At 32.0% G+C, this 23,064-nt stretch overlaps 3 protein-coding genes and 1 non-coding gene across 4 annotated transcripts; 3 read left to right on the top strand and 1 right to left on the bottom strand.

The window, feature by feature from the left end:
- Positions 1-448: 448 nt before the first annotated feature.
- TRNAG-UCC lies at positions 449-520 on the bottom strand. The gene has a single exon. It is a non-coding gene; the product is annotated as a tRNA-Gly (tRNA).
- A 69-nt stretch (positions 521-589) lies between these two features.
- On the top strand, positions 590-4,190 carry LOC123898971 (dolichol-phosphate mannosyltransferase subunit 1-like). The gene is made up of 9 exons (XM_045950025.1): positions 590-727; positions 848-975; positions 1,295-1,394; positions 1,811-1,844; positions 1,912-1,988; positions 2,175-2,200; positions 2,286-2,450; positions 2,533-2,647; positions 3,657-4,190. Exons 2-9 carry the CDS (start codon positions 854-856, stop codon positions 3,759-3,761), a joined length of 744 nt encoding a protein of 247 aa, XP_045805981.1. The 5' UTR covers positions 590-727; positions 848-853; the 3' UTR covers positions 3,762-4,190.
- A 977-nt stretch (positions 4,191-5,167) lies between these two features.
- On the top strand, positions 5,168-8,420 carry LOC123898970 (RHOMBOID-like protein 1). Its single transcript, XM_045950024.1, has 6 exons — positions 5,168-5,849; positions 6,617-6,780; positions 6,956-7,119; positions 7,254-7,510; positions 7,717-7,843; positions 8,031-8,420. The coding sequence occupies exons 1-6, from the start codon at positions 5,488-5,490 to the stop codon at positions 8,154-8,156; spliced, it is 1,200 nt and encodes a 399-aa protein (XP_045805980.1). The 5' UTR covers positions 5,168-5,487; the 3' UTR covers positions 8,157-8,420.
- An 11,147-nt stretch (positions 8,421-19,567) lies between these two features.
- Positions 19,568-22,202, top strand: LOC123898725 (expansin-A6). The gene is made up of 3 exons (XM_045949740.1): positions 19,568-19,909; positions 20,121-20,439; positions 21,352-22,202. The coding sequence occupies exons 1-3, from the start codon at positions 19,750-19,752 to the stop codon at positions 21,659-21,661; spliced, it is 789 nt and encodes a 262-aa protein (XP_045805696.1). The 5' UTR covers positions 19,568-19,749; the 3' UTR covers positions 21,662-22,202.
- Positions 22,203-23,064: the final 862 nt, after the last annotated feature.

Below are 23,064 nucleotides of genomic sequence, written 5' to 3'. Positions count from 1 at the left end.
AGTTAATTATACAACAAAAAAACAGAGTTAACATCATCAATACACGGATATTTTAATTTAAAAAAATTGATAGCTTGTGCAACCCACGTTGCAATGTGAATTATGTATGACTATAGAAAAGAAATATAAAGATGCAATATCAATCACACAAATATAAATGAGCTAGTACTACTAGTAGTTTTGAACCAACAAGAAAAAAGAGCCATTAGCTATCATACCAACCACACAAATATAAAGATACAACTAAAACCACACAAAATTATATATTAATCTCATTTGTCCTTACTTTGGACTTTATATTTTTATGGATTCAGACAAAAACCATTCATACAGAATATTGATAAAAAAGACTTGTCATGTAAAGTAACGTATAAAATTAATTTTTCGTGTAACAAAAATAAACAAACAAAAAATAAATAAATAAAAAACAAATAAATAAAAAACAAAATGCGTTTGCCGGGAGTCGAACCCGGGTCTATTGCTTGGAAGGCAATTATCCTAACCGTTGGACTACAAACGCTTGTTGAGTTTCAATCTCACATAAAACTATTAGAACTCAATTAAATCTTGAAACAAGCGAGTAATAACGATAGCTCCAAAATACAAAATAAAAAATAAAAAAATGTAACCACTTTACCATTGGCATCAGAAAGAAACAAGTTGAAATCGCTCTGAACTCAACTTGCCGGAAAACGCAACCGGGGTTAGTTACCGGTCGCCATAAACAGTGAGAAACTTCGTCCATCCTTTACTTTTTTTTTTTTGGTGAAATGTGTTTTTCTTTACATATATGTGATAATTGATGAAATCAAAATCACTATATTGATTTGATTTGTTCGAATTTCAGATTAGAATGGATGAGAAGAAGCTGAATCAGAATCAGAATCAGAAAAACAAATACAGTATAATTGTTCCTACATATAATGAACGACTCAACATTAGTCTCATTCTTTACCTTATATTCAAACACCTTCAGTAATTTCTTCATTTCTTTTATCTATTTTTCTTATATGTTACCATGTTTTTATGAATCTATGTGTATAATTAGCTTCTTTTTCAACCCTAAATTAAAAGATATGGTAAGAAATTTGCTATAGAATGCTCATCTTAGATTATGATCAAAATGCTGTCTATTGCGGATCGCCGGTTTATTCAAATTTTGTTATGCAATAGTGCTATTGCCGACTATACTTAGTGTATCACAAAACAATAACAATGTGTTCGAATTCTGCTACACTATAGCGCCACTGTTTAACAACATTGACAAATACTCCTTTTCATTTCTCAATTTTAGGGATGTTGATTTTGAAGTTATTGTTGTGGATGATGGGAGTCCTGATGGTACTCAAGATGTTGTAAAACAATTGCAGCAGGTTTATGGAGAAGATCGGATTGTAAGCACTCACATTCACAATTTCAATTTTCATTTACGAATAAATCACTAGTAATTAATTCGTAAATAGGCATTTTAGTCATTGAAATTGAAAAATATCCATCAATTTAGTCATTTTCTCAAATTTTGCACCACAGTTTTAAAGGTTCTATGCTTGTTTTGATGCAACAAAACACCAGTTAAGTAAATATGCACTGTATGTCTTTTATTGGTTTTGATGACCGTTTACTGAAGACATATTTTGATGGAGACTAAATGATTGATAATTTTCAATTTAAGAGACTAAATTGACCGATCGTTGCAATTTCAAAGACTAAAATATTTATTTACTCAATTCGTGACCTATTCTATTTTTTGGGATCTATCTCACTCCTTTTGTATCATTTAGAGTAACTGTGCTTATTCTTGTGGATACAGCTGTTAAGAGCGAGGCCTAGGAAAATGGGTTTAGGTATGTACCTGAGACTTTTACTAAATCATCTTTGATAAAATTGGCATTTGATGTGATTAATTTGCAGGAACGGCTTATATTCATGGCATGAAGCATGCATCTGGAAATTTTGTTGTCATTATGGATGCTGATCTATCACACCATGTATGTTATTTTGTTCACATGTAGATAATAGGTTGCTTTCATGAAGAGTGATTAAATTTGAAAAGGAATTGAAAATTAACACTTGGATAGTTGAATGAAATTTGTTTTAGATTCTTAGTTTAGAGAATTTTTTAGTTGCAGCATTCTACAATTTTTCCTTCCTGATATGTCTATGTTGTTCTGCAGCCAAAATATTTGCCAGGCTTCATTAGGTAAGGAAAGCTTTTAATAATATATTTCTTGTTTTCTTGTTACCTGCCGGCTGCCACAACTTAACTCTTCCCTTTTGTTTTTCAGAAAACAGTTGGAAACTGGTGCTGATATAGTTACAGGGACTCGTTATGTTAAAGGTGGTGGTGTGCATGGATGGAATCTTATGCGCAAACTAACAAGCAGGGGAGCAAATGTTCTTGCACAAACACTTCTATGGCCTGGTGTCTCCGATTTGACAGGATCTTTTAGGTAATGGATATTAAACTGTTTGGTGAGTGTTGTTGCTCCTCTATTAACTGGTTGGAGATTGATGTATTGTTGTTCTTTGTAGACTTTATAGGAAATCGGTGCTTGAAGATATCATTAGTTGCTGCGTTAGTAAGGGATATGTCTTCCAAATGGAGATGATAGTACGAGCATCCAGAAAAGGGTACCATATTGAAGAGGTGCAGTTGCTTAATTCCTGTTGGTTATTCTTTATGTTAACCTGTTTATTATGTTGATTTCATAGCTCATGAGTTAGATGCGTAATTAGCATTGATCATCACTATATGTGCTGGCCGTTTATACATTCTTGACATATCTAGCGTAACTTGTACCATTTATTCATACAACTTGTAAATTGAATGATGAAGTGCCATTTTTAATACTGTAGTAATTATAATTGGCTACAGCTTACAATTGCGCTGGTGGATTCTAGAAATGTTTCACCAATCCACATTCACCCTAATACTGTGACTTCAGTTGCCTATAATCAATGATATGCATGTGCTTTGTCATGTAATTGTTTTTAAAAGGCAGTCAGCATGTATTATCCATTCAGATATTCTATTCCATATATTAAATCTAAGCTGTAATTATGGCTTTGCTGTGCCACCATTTTTTGAAAATACCTGCTTTGATAGGCTGTTGGTCTTCTGTAGGTCGCTGATAAATTGAGTTTTGTATGACATATTTTTAATATGAAAGATGCATTTGGTATTAACATTGCCAATTGAATGACAGTCATACTCATACTTTCATCTGCTTTGCAAACTGTCTGAAATTATAATTGCTAAACATGGAAATAATTCCAGGATTGCCCTGGTTCCTTTCTATTGTCCTATCTTTCTCGAAATCTTCATATTTAAATCTGTTTATGCATATACTTAAGGAGAGGATTTGAATGCTTGTTGGTTTAGCTTTTCTTTTTCTCTTTATCATGTCTTTCCAAAATACTTGTCAAGTAGAGGGCTTCTAGTTATTAGGATATGTTTGGTTGTATGTTGCACTCACCGAAACCGCAAGTTTCAGTGCATTTCACTGGGGAAATGCACAAGCTACAAACTGTAGTTTCTAAAGGAACACGCGTTCACATTTAGCCGACTGCTAAAATAAACACAGGCTCAATGTAATTACCCTGTTCAAGCTGTTATTATTCACTTCATAGCTTATCTTAGTGTCACATGTGTACAGGTTCCAATCACATTTGTTGATAGAGTATATGGAAGTTCAAAGCTTGGTGGATCAGAGATTGTTGAATACCTGAAAGGCCTAGTATATCTTCTGATGACAACATAAAAAGATAAATGATATCGACTCATGTATGTAGTTCAGTTCAGTAAGCTAATTATTGAGGACACAGGTTTGGCTGCTCGAATCTTTCATAGCTTGCCTTTTGAGTTTTGTAGCAAGCATATCTGTTTGGCCAACAGTTATGTAGCAACTGTGTGGTGTTTTTAACTGCTTGCAAATATTGATAATTGATTTTGTTTTAGCTGAAGTTGTGACTAATGTTGATCCATTTTCTGGTTTTCCCTTTTTGTCACCACCATTAATATGTGAATCTTCCTAAATGGAAATACAACTACTCAGGCTAGGAGATTTCTTGAACACGATAAATTTTAAACCATAGGTCATTAAGAAGTTGAGTTTTGTACTATTCTGAGAAGGTTTTGTCAATTGTGACACCTAGGAAGAAAGCTACTTGAATGAATGTTTTATTTTCTATACTGGATGAGATTGGACGTTTTAGAATACAGAAATTGCTATAAAAGAAAAATCTTTTTTATTGTTGAGGCAGTAGTATTATCATTCAAATTAACTCAAAAACATTTTTGAATTTTTGTTTTTTTTGTCGGAAACAAATGCATAATACAGTTGGAGAAATAAAACCGTATTATAGTTGAAATTGTAAATCGTGTGCAAACTATAATAGTGCAAACCTGCAACAGCAAAACAATTTATCTGAGTACGTGAAGATGAATAAGGGGAAGTATTAGAGTTCAAACTTCAATCTCTTTGTATATTATGTAATTTTTCTATCAACCGAGTTACGCTCACTAGGAGACGTACATAATACGTATTAGTCATCAAAAAAGTACTAAAAATTGATTTTTTTTTTTTTTATACTTAAATTTTTTTTAATATAATGAATGATTTTTGTATACTAGTTGCTATGATCCGAACATAACCGATTAATTTCAACGGTGAAATTTGAGGTAGTTACGGTGGTGGCGACCACTACAAAAGATAAACTATTACAAATTCACACACATACAAAGTGGAGAGGCCTATATTTGAATCCCAGTCATAGCGTCTAACCTACCAATTTTGATATTTCTACGGGTTGAAATACTGTACGGTACATTAGAATATATATATATTTTTTTATGGCTATTAGAATATTTTTTTAATGAAAGGTACATTCGAATTTTTTTTATAAAAAAGGTTCATTAGAAAATTTGAATATGTTAATCTTTAAATTAATAAATTAACAATATCAAAAAGTTATTTACCACTACAATATTTAAGAGAAAAATTATCATTAAAAAGAAACACAATTTTATTATTTATAATACTAACTGTAAAAAAAACCATTATACTAATTTTTTTACTTTTTTTTTCATATAAAAAAATTCAATACTCACCAATTTTTATCATCTCATGATCCAACATGCACTTAGTATTATATAATTAAAAAAAATTAGAATAAGAATATTGGTGTAGTAAGTTAATTAGGTGGCGTAGGAAGGTAAAGAATTCCTCTCAAAACCAAACCAAACCAAAGTACCAAACATAATCATCATCGTCAACTAACAAACAACGTATCGTCAACAAAAAAACAACGTTAACACACGAGACATTCAAAAACAAACAAACACAAACAACAAATTCCTAACTTTGCTAGGGTCTTGTTGGATTCTGGCTGTTAATAATATAAAACATTATTCTTTTTCAATCATTATTCACCAAAATGTGTTAGAAACTTGAATTCTTTGGCTAACAAGAATCAAGAATCATCATCATGGGTGGACGGAGGGACCAACATGGTGACTCCGTTGAAGTTGACATTGATTCTCCCCGTGATGATGCCGCCGTTCATCATGGACGTGGTGGTGGGTCTCGGCCTCACTCTCGGCCGTCGTCTCATCCTCCTCCCTCCGTCACCCGTGGTTATGATCGTGATTTTAGGCTCTTTGAGCAATGGTTCCCATGGTTGATTCCAACCTTTGTGTTTACCAACATTGTTGTGTTCATTGTTACAATGTATGTCAATGATTGTCCTAAGAATTCTTTTAATAGTAATTCTTGTGTTGCTTCTTTTCTTGGAAGATTCTCTTTTCAACCTCTCAAAGAAAACCCTCTCTTTGGTCCTTCTTCCACTACGTGAGTTTTTCTTTTCCCTTTATCTATTCATCTCATGTTACATTTATAAACACAATTTTTAATTTGTTTTATTTCTTAAAGAATGATACATTAATCATGGTATGTATATATGTATGTATGTATGTATGTATGTATGCTTGTGTCTTGGTGTCGGACACCGACACATGTGGTTTAGGGTTCAATTATTTATATTTTTAAAAAATATTTGTTATCGGTGTTGATGGGTCAGTGTCAGGTGGTTCATAGATTACATGTGTATTTGGTATCACAGTAGGCAGAGGCAAAAGTAATAACAGATACAAAATTTATTTTGACATGTTTGGGTGATGTTGAATGTAATGGATGTTGTCTCTAACTTGAAGCTAGAATTTATAGCATTTGATTGAAATTGATTTCACCTCTAGAATTTATTCTAACTTGGAGTTGATATTTGTAGCTTTGACTTCAAATGTGATTTTTATTTATCGTTCAACTCACTTTTACCTGAATGTATCCATACATAAACCACTTCACATTCAATTCACTGTTAACTAAAATTTATTTTACATAATCAACATTCAAATCAATTTTTGTAACAGCAGAACCAAACACATATTCCCTTTATGGCTATGAAATTTCTATAATTGAAAAGTTTTCAACTCAAATTCAATCCAAATTATGTTTTCGAAATGGCTAATGGATAGTACCAAATATACTTATTTAGGTGGATATATGTTGGAGCTGTTTTTAATGTGCTGCTGAAAACTACTTATTTCTCACATTTTCAGATTACAGAAGATGGGCGCTCTAGAAGTAGATAAAGTTGTTTATAGACACCAAGTTTGGCGCCTTCTCTCTTGTATATGGTTGCACGGTGGGGTTATCCATGTACTTGCCAACATGTTGAGTCTTGTTTTTATTGGAATTCGGCTTGAACAAGAATTTGGATTTGGTATGGCTCTGGTAATTATCGTTGCATTGTTCAAGTATATCATTATATTTATAGCGACCAATAAAATGTTCAAGTATATGTATACACACCGTTGTTTGCCGAGTTTATTTAGCAATTAAAAGCTTCATTTTGCACATTACAGATTGTAATTTCTACATTGTTTATCTTTTTGCAGTTAGAATTGGATTTCTGTACGTGATATCTGGTTTCGGAGGGACTGTGCTATCTGCTCTATTCATACAATCAGGTATCTCGGTTGGCGCTTCTGGTGCATTGTTTGGCTTACTAGGAGGAATGCTCTCTGAGCTCTTGATAAATTGGACAATATATGCCAATAAGGTGAGTCGCAAAATAAACGCGTTCAATTCAATTCAATTCAATTCTATTCGTAGTGCTTCCTGATAAACACTGTGTTTTGTCTTTGTGCCGCAGCCATTTAATTTCTTTCCATTTCGTCTGGTCTTGTTTTGCAGTTGGCTGCATTGTTGACTCTTATATTCATTGTTGTAATCAATTTAGCTGTTGGAGTCCTTCCACATGTTGACAATTTCGCTCATCTAGGAGGATTTGGTTCCGGCTTTCTTCTTGGATTTGTTCTTCTGATCCGTCCACAGTTTAAATGGATTAGCCAAAAACAGTCTCGATCTGGATTTGCACCTTCTGTTAAACATAAGCACAAACCTTATCAATATGTACTGTGGCTTTTGTCTTTCCTATTACTCACTGCTGGGTAAGTTCTCTTTCGTTTTCCATTCATTTTTGTATATTACCTTTTATTTTCTTAGGGTTATAATTGCATCGATATGATCAATGAGTCAGTGCATTTACGTAGGTTTAGGACGTGAATACTATTCTGCAAACACTTTGCTCATAGAGATTGAATTTATGTCAATGCTTGTAAGTACTATTTAATCTAAAGTTGAATAATTTTGACAGATTGATTACGGGGTTGGTTTTGCTCCTTCGAGGTGTTAACTTGAATGAACATTGTTCGTGGTGTCATTATTTAAGTTGTGTTCCTACCTCAAAATGGAGTTGTCAAGAACAAAGGACTTATTGTGAGGTAAGTTCTCATTTCTCGTGTAACTTCTTCCATCAATGCTATTTCCTAGTGCCTAGAGCTATAAGCTGGTGGAATCAATTAACGTGAAGAAAATTTACGATTTTGTTGCTGATTCGAACATTTTATGAGATTGTTGCACAATATTTTTTGTTTAATTAAATCGATTTTGATACAATATTCTATGCAGATGACACAAATCGGAAATCAACTTAACATCACATGCGTGAGCAATGGGAAAAGTGACTTGTATCCTCTGTCGGATAATAGCTCTTCTGAAACGCAACAACTTTGTTCACGACTTTGTCGTGGATAGATAGATACACACACAACATTTCTTGAAGGGATATCATTCAACAACTTGTGTATATAGTGCAGAGAAATTGTTTCTTCTCATGATTGTAATGCCAGCCATCATGTGTATATTGTATCCTTGTCACTGCTATTTCTATTTCCTACTTAGCATGAAATACTAATCATTGTGTAAAAAGAGAGCAAAGGAATGGAAGATGTATATTTGGTTTAAGAAACAAACTAATTCTTAAAAAAATGAAAATGCTGTCAAATGGATTATTAAGGATATCATAATCTAAATATTATAGGGTGCCACTGCCAGTGACATAGTAGGAAGAAATCCAACCAGTGAATTACTTCCAAACTTTGGGGAAATTTCTTTTTTTTTTGGTCAAGTAGCCTAGTGGCTAGAAAATCCACCTTAAAGGTGAATAAATTTCTTCTTTTACACTTCTAAAATTCTGCATTTTTTCGGAAGTATATTTTCGGACGGCTAAAACAAATTCTTCCAAAATTATACTTTTGAAGTGCATGTGTGGGGTGCAAAAAGAAGCTCCTGTGAGTTAGGGTTTAGAACTCTTTTGTTTGGTCTTGTATGTGGCACAGGCCCAAATGAACATGGAAAATGTACCATTTAGAAAGTCCAATTCTAATGCCTGTTAGTATAACTAACCACAATGCATATTTATGATGATGAGGGACCTAAAGAGAATTTTCCATATATGATTACAATCTTATAAAAATAAAATATATTTTTTTGCCAAAAATTAGAACTCCAAGTAATCTATTTTTTTTTCTACATATAATTTATATTATACAATGTCATATCTAATATACCTCATTCCTCACCATAATTTATCTGAAGAGAGTTTTTTTATATGGTAAAAATGCGACACTTATTTTCAAATAAATGGAGTAATTAATTATGCATGTGAACAATCAACTACATACATGAACTTTTTTTTTTGAGCCAAGTAGCCTTATAGCTAAAAATTCACCTTTTGTGGTGAATAAGTGAGAGATCTCGAGTTTGAACTTCAGCCTTACATATAAAATACAATATCATTATCAATCGAGCTATGCTCACGACTCAAGAGCATACGTGAAATAATTATTATGTGAGGTGAACATGAAAACATGAGCACATAAGCTAGTAGGTTGTATGATTAAATATGCTACCTGCCCCTACCACAAATTCTCATCCACCCTTTACTTCCATTTCAGATTGTGTGGCCCCATTTTATAATCAATTATCAATAGTAGTATTTAATTATATGATGCCATGGTCGTTAGTACTTCATGTATACTCAAGTATGGCAGTTAGTTAGGAACAAGAAAAAAAGACAATAAAGAAGGAAAGAAGTTGCTTGTTCCTTAATCTTAGGACCCCCAAAAAAGAGAAACAAATAAAGAAAAGGGAAAAAACAACATGACATTGTGCCTCCTAAGGCACGAGAACAAGATAACTTGTGTGACAATATATATGATTGCTAACTGCTTGTTTAAGAAAACTATGATTGATTAAAGTATTGTCTGTTGATTTGTGGGGATGCAGAATCCTCGTCTCAATGGCTCATTCATACAGTAAAATGGTCCAACTTTGAGAGCATGCATGCCCATTTAACTAGTGATCATAGCACCAAACACCAACAACATGAGGATGATCCGAATGGTTAAGGACTCGGACACTTTAAGTAGTTAAGAGTTTGATCGTTTGAATTTTGCGTATGAAAGAAATTTCATTGATAGAGGAAAATTCAATTTTTGTGTTTAACGGTTTTTACGACAAATGTCATTCATTACGTAAGATACTTCATGACCAAAAATAGTTACGCCGTTGAGATATACCTAACGTCAATCATATATATGATTGTCGTTAGAGGGCCGCGATTCATTCATGATTTGATCCTCTAACAAATTGAGCATTGAACTATTCTAGAGCAACTAATTAACAATGTTTTTTTCAAGGTAAGCAAGTGAGTTTTTTGAACCAAACAAACTTAATTCATATCATTAACTAGTAAATGTTCAATACATAAGGGAATAATCTCAAATCTCTGGAAACTAGCCCAAACATTGGCCGCCCTAGCAAGAGTATGAACAACCAAATTCACTTGTCTCCTAACAAACTTAACCTCAAAGTTTACAGAAGATGACATAAGAAGAATAATGTCGTTAACAATTAAACTAAATTCCGAATTGCCCCGTCTTCTCGAATGGATGGCGTCAACCAACAACTTTGAGTCACTTTCAAATTGGACTCGCTCAAATCCACGATGGATAGCCTCTTTCATTGCATGTAATAGTGACAATGTTTCGCCTTCCAATATGGAATAAAAAGGTTGCTGTCATTGAGTCAAGTCAGCCACAAAATGCCTATTGGCATCACGAAAGCAAAGACCCATAGAAGTAACACCGGTCCCACCTACAAACGCAGCACAGCATCAACATTACACTTTATTTGCAAAAATATAAAAAAAAAAAAAAAAAAATCGGGCATTCTATTTTTTATTTTATTTTTTCTAATGGTTCTCTTCACAATTTTTGTTACTACAAAATACTTTCCATAGCTACTGTAGAGATTGAAAATGTGTCAAACGAATAAAAATTGTACAATCAGGTAGTTTTTCTTACTTTTTAAACCTACTATCTCTATCCTGCAACACACATCTGTGGCCAATGTTTTTATTAGAAAAATTATGTTTTTACGAAGTTCCCAATGCAATATTGATTGCTAATCTCCGTCAAGAAATTTGTAAGGTGCATAATGTGGGTTCTCTTCGGCCAACCAAATTTTCTCCATACACATAAGTCGGAAATCGAACCTCTGACTACATGCTTAAGGGACTAAAACTCTTACCACTTGTACGACCAATATAAATTTTGACATGTTTTTAACATTTTTTTGACATAATATGAGGTTTAGCATATTACATTGACACATCTTAAACATAAAAAAGTATTAGCATTGAGATCAAAATGAACATAAATTGATCATTAAGAACTAAAAATATTTTTAGGGATAAAAACACGTGATTTTTTTTTTTTATACAGATAAAAAACCGAAGTTTATCAATTTTTTGTTTTGTTTTTCACCACCAGTTGAATCTGGTTCGGGGGTCCGTTCTGGCATCAAGTGGTTTCAGCCCCTTCCCGATCGCAATTGCGGGGGATCGAACCGCGGTCCTCCCTACCAAGTTCAGCGTCAATCATCACTAAACCAACTAACAATTGGTAATCAATTTTATAGAGACGAAAAACATATTTATAAATAGCACTTACAATTGTTTTCTTAAAAAATAGAATTATTAATCAAACACAAGGTAACTATAAATAAAATCAAACACAAACATTTTTTATAAAAAATTGAAGGAGGATTTTTTTTAATTATCGAAATGATATCATTTTACAACTATTTTTTTAAAAAAATTAAACTCACTACCTTAAAGTTATAAGACTAAAATTCTACAACTGAACACTTAAAATATAAATTAAATCAAACACAAACATAATTCAACCAGTATTTATATGAACAAAAGAAAAGGAGTAATAGATGATTAATAAATTTGTCCATATAAATAATGTTGTCCCCTCTTTAGTTCACTGGTTATTCTGAACTTCTGATCCCATATATGTGTTGTCTTAGTCTACCTTCTGAACCAAAGAGGTACATTCATTCCCAAATGCAGCAGGATTTGGTAACAGAAGAACAATATCTCAGGTAGGGTATGTTACTGTAACCCAAAGACAGAACAAGCCCATAATTTTTTGTATTTTCCACCCGGGCCCTTTCTTATCTTTTTACTCCACGCTCTCTCTACTTATTTTTGACTAAAAACATTGTAAAAAAAAAAAAAAGCATATGCAATTCTGCATAGTTGCTCAAAAGCGCACTGATGAGATGATGCAGAATTTTTTTAGCTTAACTAAGATTTTGGATTTGATATTTGTTTTGGACATGCAACAACATTAAAATTCTTAGTAAGAGTTCGTCGCACATTTGAGTCCCACAAAGATATATGCAGTTACACGCAAAAGATATATGTGATTTATGAAAAGGAAAAAAAAAACACCATATGGTCAATAAGTTAGTTTATAACACATGGCAACAACATTAAAATTCTTAGTAAGAGTTCGCCGCACATTTGAGTCCCACAAAGATATATGCAGTTACACGCAAAAGATATATGTGATTTATGAAAATGAAAAATAAAACAGCATATAGTCAATAAGTTAGTTTATAACACATGAGTTTATAACGGTTAAGATAATTGATTAGACTTGTAATATTTAGTAAAATTAACGATTAAACAGACTTATAAATATAAAATGACATGTCGCAATGCACAAATTTGAGTTTAGGATTTATAGCTTAAAGCGTACAACTTCATATTGGGAAAAAAGACATGTTTGCTAACATTTTTTTCAAAGAACTTATAGCTTATTTTTAATATTTATAATTTATTTTGATAAACTAATTCAATATTTTTTTTTTACTTATAATTAAGACCCGTGACTTTATTTTAGGGACTTTATTTTATAAGAAAACGGAATTTTTACTTTTATTTTTCATTCAGGGAAAGTGGAGAAATCCAACCAATTTGAAACTAAAAAATTGGTTGGATATGACATTAATTGATGCCAACGGCCAATCCATCCTCTATATTTGCTTTGGATTTATAAGTTGATCTTTTGTTATAAACTGCTTGCATTCATTCATGATCTTATTTTATTTTAATTTTTAAATAGAGTCGAGGTACTAAATGTAAATACATTCATAAGTTGAATATAAATAATGATTTGTTATGTTTTAAGAGTCTAATATATTTTGTTATTAGTTTATTAGCTAGTATTTTATCCTTAAAGTAAATAAAATGGTGTGTTCAAAGGTCGAACTCTAACTTCTGCATATATAACACAATGTCTATATTAATTGAATTACATCGAAAAACCATCCAATTCAAATCCGATCAAACTATAATCCGACCAAACCGAAACTCTAAGCTGACGAAGATATTCAAATTGTCGGATGGACAATTTTCGATCCGAATTCGACCGTTGTCCAGCCCTACTCATAGGGACCGATCATACTTTATTTTATAATTAAAAGTTTTATAACATGATTGACAAAGATGGAAATGGATAAACTGATAAAGTTAAGCCCATCTTCTCACATGGAAGTGGATAGTAGTTGTGTGTCTAATATATCTCATCTTAGTCTTACCATACAACCACATCACATGCAATCGCCTTATAAGCCAAATTCATTTATATCTAACTAATCTGCCACACCAACATAAAAAGTTGCACACCACCAAAAATCTGCCTCATTACAAATACCATGTGCAAGTGCAGTTGTAATCCAAGACTCCTCCACACCACACTCCAAGGCAAAATTGATGGAGACAGAGATCGATCAATTACACCAAATGAATTCGGTCTTTGATTGAAGTTGTGTTTTTATTGATTTATTTTGGTCAAGGTATTTTTATGGATTTTATTAAGTTATAGATACAAAATTATAGCAAATATTTATAATAGAGATGATGATCGTGCGTAACTTTAAATTTGCAACAAAAATTGCAAGTAAAAGAATATATGTCTTAGAATCGAGAGTTAAACTTATCTCAATCCTATAAAATTGATTTGTAAAGTGTTCTCTAAAGAACAACTTTTCTAAAAATAGCAAAAAGTGCCGAGTTGGAATCCCATTCAAACTAAAGATTCACGTGGTTCTGGAGGATCCAGCTACAGGAGAACCGGGAACGAGGAGTTCTCCCCCCTTTTTCCGCCCGACTCGTGATGATTGTCTTTTACTTATAAACTCATGTTCAGATGAACTCACATCCTATGTGAGACTCGCCCCAACATCATTGGACTTTGAGCATAGATATAAATGGTAGGTAACCTGATAGCGGGTGACCCAAGAATCTTTGAGAGGTTCTGATATTATCTTAAAATTAAGGGTTTGGACTAACTAAATCCTACAAAACTGACTTATAAAATGACAATTGCCTCTTACTTATAAACACATGTTCAAGCCAACTGAATTTCTTAACAATATCATAAGAAAATGACGTCTAATTACATATGTTAACCGTTTAATGAGACAAACGATTAAATAGTTAAACGGTAGAAGATAGAGAGCTACATGCAGTTGAGACTTGAGACTTCTTTGTTGACTAACTTTTTTCAATGTACATTCAAAAGTCGTATTTTATTTTATTTTAGTTAAAGACAATGCAAATAAATTCGAGACAATTAGATTTGCTTTATAATTTAAAAGGGGAGACTTGTTGAGCAATGGTATTTGTTGATGAATGAGAATGACCCACAAAATGGTGGATTATTATGACTTTATGCCTCCAACAATCAAGCCTAAATAGGTGGACACCAAATGCTTCCATTCTCATTCTTAAGTCTTTGTTCCGTATTGAATGACTTGGGAGAATTAGGGTGGTTGTCTAAAGCTAAAATATGTCACCAAAGTGCATTAATATAAAGTCGGGAAATTAATGTTTTTGGTTATTAATTGGATTCATTCACTCATTTCCTACCTAATAAGTAATCTTATCTTGTCTACCAAAACAAGAAAGTAGTCTTATGTTCGTAAATAAAAAAGTCTTATGAGTTTACTAATTACTTGGATTCTCTCTCATGTTTTACTCCAAATTTTTAGTTATATTCAATTGTCTTAACATTAAAATTTATCTGATTTTATCACTCACAAAACATAAGTGAAAAATCCAATAAATTTTAATAGTGAGATGATAAATATAATTTTTTTTCTTTACATTTAAAATTCATATTTTAAAGAAATGTAGGATTTCAGAGTGACAGTGGATTGATTATTTATTTTGTGAATTGAGATTTAGATTTAGCGAGACTATATGATGTATGATGGTGAAGTGTATGTATTTTCAGACACTCCGTCGTTAAATGAGTATAATGATTAAAGTGAGTGAGAATTTTAGAATGAGTCTTAACTAGAATATCCTCCTAATTTTTGGACATAGATGTTGAGTCTTAATCTCTATTTTTTTTTTACATATTTTTATAGTGAATTATGTTAGCTTCTAAAGTTTGAGCAAATGAATTTACAAGTTAGAGCAAAAATAAAATGAATTTGTGCGCATACACTAGAATGTGTGTGCCCTCTCAAATATTTTTTATTTAAGATTGTGACTATGAAAATTTGAAAAGCTAGACTTTAATTTTGAGATGTATCGATGGATCAAAATTACAGCAATGGGGTAGCATTGGATAATATTGATGACTGAAGACATATCACTATCTGTTTGGTTCAGCATTCACCACATTAGACATTTTTTTGGGTAACTCCTCTCAACATTAGAACATGATATAATAAATGTGTCTCTTTGTTTATTTTTGACAAAATAATTGTTGATCTTATACTACTACTTACTATAATGTACTACTCCTATAAATGTCTAATGTCTTGAGTCTGGATGACAAAGTTTGAGTATGGATAAATTTGATTTTGAAAATTTAATTTGTTTATAATCTATGATACATGGGTATTCCATTTTAGACAGAGTATCAATACGCATACGATATTCTCCCAGTATGCACCCTCAGAGTCAACGGGGGCGTGTACTTTTTCTTTACAAAGAATTGCTTCTACTTAAACCACGTTTTAACCCCCAAATCATGTTTAAATTTTTTAACACACAAGATAGTAATGCATGTCTTACTAATGATGATTGGATTCCTTTTAACACACAAAAAGGAACATTACATAAAACCATAAAACACTTTTTGTTGATTAATTACAATGGAGGGAGTAAAAAGAAAGTTAAAGGCTTGGGGAGTGTTGTGATTATGTTTTCTTAATTTGGGTCTAAGTGAATGTTGTTAACTTATGATGTCGTGCATGGTTATGTTATGTAGTAAAATGTAACACTCCTTTTAAAGCAAGCATGGTTCACATTATTAGTATTTATAATTGTTAAAATTAAAGTGTTTCCTAAGCAGTGATTAATAATTATTTGACTAAATCTTAAATGTGGAACAACATTATTCAGCAGAGGTTTAAATTGCATGCCAAATCTGAAATGTGTATTCTTTTCATTTTTTGAAATTACATAAATAGACTATAGTCTTACCAAAATAAAATAAATAGATATCCCAAAAAAAATACACTATACTTCGATTCCGCCCTTCGAAAAGGAACATCCGCTCTAACAATTCCGTCTCGCAAAAAGAAAAGGCTATCCGAGATACTCTTTGGTCAACGAAAGAATTTATATTCATTAATTTTTTTTGTTTCGCTGTCAAGATCTTTTATTTAGGCAAAACATGATTTCTTGTTTTTCTATGCGCGGTATTTTTTTTTAATGACAAATTGTTAATTGTTAGCATATTAGAATGTTACGTTAGTTTTTCTCTTTGTCAGGACTTGAACCCTGAACCTCAAACTCCTTAATCCACAGCTTAACTAACTTAACCAGTTGAAGTACTCATCCAACCCCTATACACAATATTTCTACTCTTAGGATCTAAACAAAAGATTTTCATGGAAAAATTGACTATAGTAATCCTCCTTCTATTTCTAAAAGGCTTAATTAGTAAAATGGTCCCTTAAAGATATTTTTGGTTTCACATTGGTCCCTTAAAGAAAAAAAGGACCAAATAGGTCCCTTAAAGAAAAAAAGGTCTGAATTGGTCCCTTAAAGATATCTCCGTTAATCAGTTTGGTCCCTTAAAGACATCTCCGTTAATCAGTTTGGTCCTCAAAAAAATGGACGGAAAGGACCAAACTGATTAACGAAGATGTCTTTAAGGGACCTATTCAGACTTTTTTTTCTTTAAGGGACCTATTCGGATCTTTTTTTCTTTAAGGGATCTATGTGAAACCAAAAATATCTTTAAGGGACTATTTTATTAATTAAACCTTTCTAAAATTACTATATAAATTTATCGTAGAATTAATATATGTATGTAAACTATACTATATGATCGAAGTACGTTGAAAATAATAAGCTACGCATCTATGGCATGTGTTTTTATCATTGCCTATGGAATTCAATTTTGTACCAAAACTTGAATCTTTCTAACTTAGCGTGGGCTTTACTTCAATTTATTCGATTTGATGAGTGTTCAAAATTTTCATATATTTACATATTTTGAAAAAAATAAATGAGAATCGTGTTCCAAAAGGAGGAATGAAATGATGAAGAACGTAACTAACGAAATCTAGAAACATAAACAGCTGCTGGTCATTATCAATCATCTTTTCATATTATTGGGGAATCCAATGCTTACTTACTTCCCAATAGAAATTGTTAAAGAATTTTTTTAATACACTAGTTAAAGAAAGTTTTAATTTTCTTTAAGTAAGATGACAAATATATTGAAAGAAAAATGATAAATTATACTTGATTGAATTAATTTATCAAAATAAATTATAAACTAGTAAAAATAAGCTATAAAAACAAAGTTAATAGAATGAGACTTTTTTTGTCGTGTGAGCTTAAATTATAATATGATGTTGACAAGGAGTTTTAGGCTCTATTTCATAAGGTTATATTTTTAGCTTATACTAGTTTATAAACTCATATCAACTAAAAAAAGACATTTTTTAAAAAAGAGCTTATAACTTATTTTACTAGTTTATAGTTTATTTCTCAAATGTTATTTCAAACAACTTATGAGTTAATAGTTTATCTTTTTTCTTTCAATTTTTTTTTTAAAATCAAATGTATCCTTCACGTACAAGTGCAGAGACTAATCCCCTTGAAGTAATTGAGATACATTAAAGTGGTTGATCTCTCCCAACAAATCTTCTCCACACGCACCAGCTAGAGATCGAACCGATGGCCAAATGGTTACGAGCCCAAGTATCTACCACTTATGCCACACTATGTCGATATTTTTCTTCTAATTTTGTCCATGCCATCTTACATAAAAACATTAAATATTAATAAAAATATATTTTTTTTAAAGTTATTTTAGACTTTTAAGCTAGTTCAACCGCTAATTTTATCTACTATTATCTACTATTTTTTTTACCAAACAGCTTTAGTCACATAATAAGATCCGTACATACAGTTTATATTGTCATTCTCTTTTTGGTTGACGATTAACTGTTACAGGCTGCAGCACTTTATATCATGAATTACATAGACTACTTTATTATATTTTTTTTAGCAGTCTAGTGGTTAGAAAATTCATCTTTAAAAATTGAATAAGTAGAGTGTCCCGGGTTTGAACTCAAATTGCTGCACATATAGTGCAATGTCGGTACTAACTGAGCTAAGCTCACAGAGACAGACTATTATTATTATTATTATATTATTAAATTAAATAATAATCTTTTATTCACCTACTCTAATCACACCCGCATATCACGCCATTTGGGAAACCAACATTACTTTATTCACCTACTCACAATTCATTTTTGTTTTACGGATCACTGAGATTTATTTATTTATTTATTAATTTCATATTAGAAATTGAAGAGAATGATTTCATGACTCGCAGTTAGAGCGTGCAAGGCAGAACAAAAAATAAAGCATGATATTGATAAAGACCAGAATGAATTCACAACATGTGAATGTAATTGGGAAAGTGTTATCTTATACACGGGGCTCAACAATGCAGTCACTTAAATAATTGCATTTAGTATTTAATCTACTTCCACCATTCTAAGATAAATTATACACGGAGTACTCTTTCATCTTCTAAATATAAGAGAAAATTTACTTTTTAAATATATTAAACATTTAATGTATCTAGCTTATAATATAAACCAAATATATTAGATTCTTAATAAATCTAAAAAGTTGATCTTTTTTTATAGTTAGGATCGGAGGGAGTATTTATTTTTGTTTACTTATAAATAAATCATATATATTAGTAGACAAATATTATTGAATTTGTTACAATGAATACTTTAAAAATATTAATAATTAAAATTATGAATGGACATGTGTGAAACAGTCAATTAGATTACTCATTTATGAGACTAAGCGAATAATATATACTATTTGATGACTAACTCATTCGGTCTCAAATTACCTATGTATAAGCAAATCTACAAATCCTAATTCAATCGATGAGTATAATTGTAGTACTCCCTCCGTCCCAAAATGAGTGAGCCATTTTGACTATATGCACTATTTACATATCTTGTTTTGACTCTATTTTTGCTACTAATAAATAAAAACAAATATTAGTATATAAGATGTTATTGAATTCATCTCGATGAATATTTTTAAAATATCATATTTTTATAATTTTTACTATTATACAATTAAAAATATTAATCATCAAAGTTATACATTGACATATGTGACGCAGTTAACTAACTCACTCATTGTAAAACGAAGGGAGTCCTTTTTAGGCCGGATGTCCTAGCTAAGATTGAAAGTAACTTGAAGTATGATTTTTTGAGAATTAAAAAAGTAACCCTCATTATGTACTGGTAGCACTGTCCACTGTAACTAGAGGCAGCATTGTCCATAAGTAGCCCCAAACCCAACCCAACCATTCCCCACTTCACTAACTACTCATCTCTCTGTTTTCCGTATCTCTCATTTTTCTCTTCTTCTTTTCCACTCTCAAAAACAAATTAAATTAATTCAAATCCACAAATGGGTACAATGACCGTGTTGTACATTGTGTCTCTAATCATGTCATTAACAATGTGGATGATGGTAGTAGAGGCTAGAATCCCCGGTGTTTACAACGGCGGTTCATGGCAAACCGCTCACGCCACTTTTTACGGCGGTTCTGATGCTTCCGGCACCATGGGTATGTACTATGTTACTCTCATGTTTATAACTAATTTTCAACTTCCCACTTGGGTTGGTCCGGAGATATTGACTTGAAACCTGAGAGTATGCTCCTCCTTAAGGTCTCAGGTTCGATGCCAATTTGGTTGGACTAATTTAACTTCTAAAAAAACTAATTTTCAACTTAAGAGTTAATTAATATCAACTAATGTTGTTTTTGTTGAGTTTAGGTGGAGCATGTGGTTATGGAAACTTATACAGTCAAGGTTATGGAGTTAACACTGCAGCATTAAGTACAGCACTTTTCAACAGTGGACTTAGCTGTGGTTCTTGCTTTGAATTGAAATGTGCAAATGATAAACAATGGTGTCACTCTGGTAGTCCTTCCATTTTCATTACAGCTACTAATTTCTGTCCTCCTAATTTTGCTCAAGCTAGTGACAATGGTGGTTGGTGTAACCCTCCTCGCCCTCATTTCGACCTCGCCATGCCTATGTTCCTTAAAATCGCTGAATATCGCGCCGGAATCGTCCCTGTCGCCTATCGCCGGTTTGTACCCCACATTTTTACTCGATGAAATTGATTTTGACATGTTTGAGCGACATAAATGTGTTTAATTTTGCCTCACAAAAAATTGAAATCCATAGCAAGGTAGATGAATGGTAAATTTGAGTGTAATAATTACTTTTCAAGTCAAAAGCTACATATTCTAACCTATAGATTCAATTATAGAAGGCAAAGTGGAAATTTAGTGGGAGACATCTAAATATCTCAAAGTTTGTCAATTTTTCCCTAGATAGATGAAATGACTCTCATTATAAACTTACACACAAGTGAAGGAGTCATGGTTTGAATCCTAAGGGTGTGTTTGGTAACACAAATAAGCTAGCTTATAGCTTATTATACGAGCTTATAAGCTTGTTTCAAAAAATTAGAGGTGTTTGGTAACAAGATTTTTTTACTAGCTTATAGCTTTTTTTCAGATGCTATTTCAAGTAGCGTTTGAGCTTATAGCTTATAGCTTTTTACACTTTATTCCATTTTTACCCTTTAATTTAATAACTACCCACTCTAAAAAAGAAACTACCCACTAACAATTATGTCATTTTATATTTATTAACCACTTTAAAAGCTAATTTTACCAAACACTTTAATTTCAATTAGCTAGCTTTTCAGCTATCAGCTATAAGCTAGCTTTTCAGCTATCAGCTAGCTTATCAGCTATCAGCTAGCTTATAGCTTATTTTTACCAAACAGACCCTAATTATAACGTCCAACCTAACAATTTCGACAATTTTTTGTCAATTGAATTAAGACTTATTAACAATATCATTTGGCATTTTAACTTAAACAAGCAAACTATACAAACATCATTTGGCATAAATGAGAGATACTAAGGCAGTGTATAATCAATAAATTTGATGTATTGTACTAAGGCAGTGTTTGGTTGTGATTATGCAGGGTGCCGTGTAGGAAGCGCGGTGGGATCAGATTCACAATTAACGGATTCCGTTACTTTAACTTAGTACTAATCAGCAACGTCGCGGGTGCAGGTGATATCGTGCGCACTTATGTTAAAGGCTCAAGAACAGGGTGGATGCCAATGAGCAGAAACTGGGGGCAAAATTGGCAATCAAATTCTGTTTTAGTGGGTCAGTCTTTGTCCTTCAGAGTTACCGGTAGTGACCGTCGCACTTCCACTTCTTGGAACATTGCCCCACAAAATTGGCAATTTGGTCAAACTTTTACCGGAAAGAATTTTCGTGTTTGATCACTAGATTACCGGTCACCGGTCATCGGTCAAAGTTCACATTGTTATTGTTACAGTAGTATTTTAGTAATTTTCAATATATAATGTGACAAAAAGTGTAGTACAATGTTGTTTTGTTTTTTTTGTTTTTCCACCAATTATGTTTTTGGCGCTCATTTTTACAGCTTTTTGACTGGATGTTTTGGAGACTGTGACGGATTAAGGGGAAAGGTTATTATAGAAAGGTGTGTCAAAGAGGGTAATTAAGTGAGTGAGAGACTTTTGTGAGTTTTGTTTTTTTGTTGGTTTGTATGAAAAATTAAAAGATTAGGGTAGAGTTGTATTGGTGAGGGGATTAAAAAATGTGTAGGTTATGCTGAAGTGGCTAAGGGGAAAATGAAAATGTAAGCCCGCGGCTAATTAGATTTTAATTTAAGTATACAATTATGATTATGATTTATGCAGCATGCATTAATCTATGTAACCATGGAAGTGTGTTAGTTGTTACTTGTTTAACCTTATGAAAGTTGAAATTGAAAAATTTGTTCTATTTTTTCTTGCACTTTGAAGTTTTAACCTTTTGGTGGGGATGTTGTTGTAGTATAATGTTTGTTGGAAGAATTGTGAAGATTCAATCTAGCCAAATTAACAATCCAACTACTACAACTACAAATAGTCAAATAGTGTATATGAAATAAAATCAAGTTGCTACTATGCACAAGTCGATATTCGAACTCGAAATGCTAGTTAAGTAAGTTCATACACTCTAAGGGTAGAATTCTAACAAGTAAATTACTTTTAAAAAAAATGGCTACTTCTTTGTCAAAAAAAAAAATGGCTACTTCAACACAATTACTGGACTCATGTAAATGTAGCAAATTTGTGTTGTGAGCCAAGCCAAGTGTATAAGGCCTATAAAATGAACCTTTTGTTGAAGTTAGCTTGGGGGTCTTCTTATGTAGTAGTATGATTTTCCCCTCTCAATCATCCATATCTCTGTACAAAATTATTCAAGGGCTCCAACTGCAACTACCCACAAATTTATGGATGCAATTCAACACATAACTTTGATTACCTACTTCCTTTTGGAAAGTTAAATTAGAGATAATTACTACCACACTCAGTTTGGTATTGCAGGTAACTAAGTCTGTATTTTAACCTAAAGTTGGGGCGTTTGATTAATTTAGAATAAAACTATCGTTTTCACTTTTATTTAATCCGTAAAATATATGCAAATTTGTCAATTTAGCATGTAAAATATATAAAAATTTATCAGTTTAGTTTCTAACATATACATATTAACATGAACTTAATTGATAGATTTCATATATTTTAAAAACTAAATTAGATTGTTTGTCAAATAAAGAAAAGAACCTGAACTAGATTGAAGAGTGAGTTAAAGATAATAATTATTGATGTTTTAT

Source organism: Trifolium pratense, linkage group LG7 (assembly GCF_020283565.1).
Source record: "Trifolium pratense cultivar HEN17-A07 linkage group LG7, ARS_RC_1.1, whole genome shotgun sequence".
In the NCBI taxonomy this organism is placed as follows: Eukaryota; Viridiplantae; Streptophyta; class Magnoliopsida; order Fabales; family Fabaceae; genus Trifolium; species Trifolium pratense.
The sequence above is the reverse complement of the archived record's forward strand: the minus strand, read 5'-3'. Positions and strand labels throughout refer to the sequence as shown.

Excerpts from the sequence above, each read along its gene's own strand:
- LOC123898971 (XM_045950025.1), top strand. The coding sequence starts at position 854 with ATGGATGAGAAGAAGCTGAATCAGAATCAGAATCAGAAAAACAAATAC. Across the intron at positions 1,395-1,810 it reads TTTATGGAGAAGATCGGATT|CTGTTAAGAGCGAGGCCTAG; the intron begins GTAAGCACTCAC and ends TTGTGGATACAG. Across the intron at positions 1,845-1,911 it reads GCCTAGGAAAATGGGTTTAG|GAACGGCTTATATTCATGGC; the intron begins GTATGTACCTGA and ends ATTAATTTGCAG.
- LOC123898970 (XM_045950024.1), top strand. The coding sequence starts at position 5,488 with ATGGGTGGACGGAGGGACCAACATGGTGACTCCGTTGAAGTTGACATT. Across the intron at positions 6,781-6,955 it reads TGAACAAGAATTTGGATTTG|TTAGAATTGGATTTCTGTAC; the intron begins GTATGGCTCTGG and ends ATCTTTTTGCAG. Across the intron at positions 7,844-8,030 it reads AACAAAGGACTTATTGTGAG|ATGACACAAATCGGAAATCA; the intron begins GTAAGTTCTCAT and ends TATTCTATGCAG.
- LOC123898725 (XM_045949740.1), top strand. The coding sequence starts at position 19,750 with ATGGGTACAATGACCGTGTTGTACATTGTGTCTCTAATCATGTCATTA. Across the intron at positions 19,910-20,120 it reads TGATGCTTCCGGCACCATGG|GTGGAGCATGTGGTTATGGA; the intron begins GTATGTACTATG and ends TGTTGAGTTTAG. Across the intron at positions 20,440-21,351 it reads GTCCCTGTCGCCTATCGCCG|GGTGCCGTGTAGGAAGCGCG; the intron begins GTTTGTACCCCA and ends GTGATTATGCAG.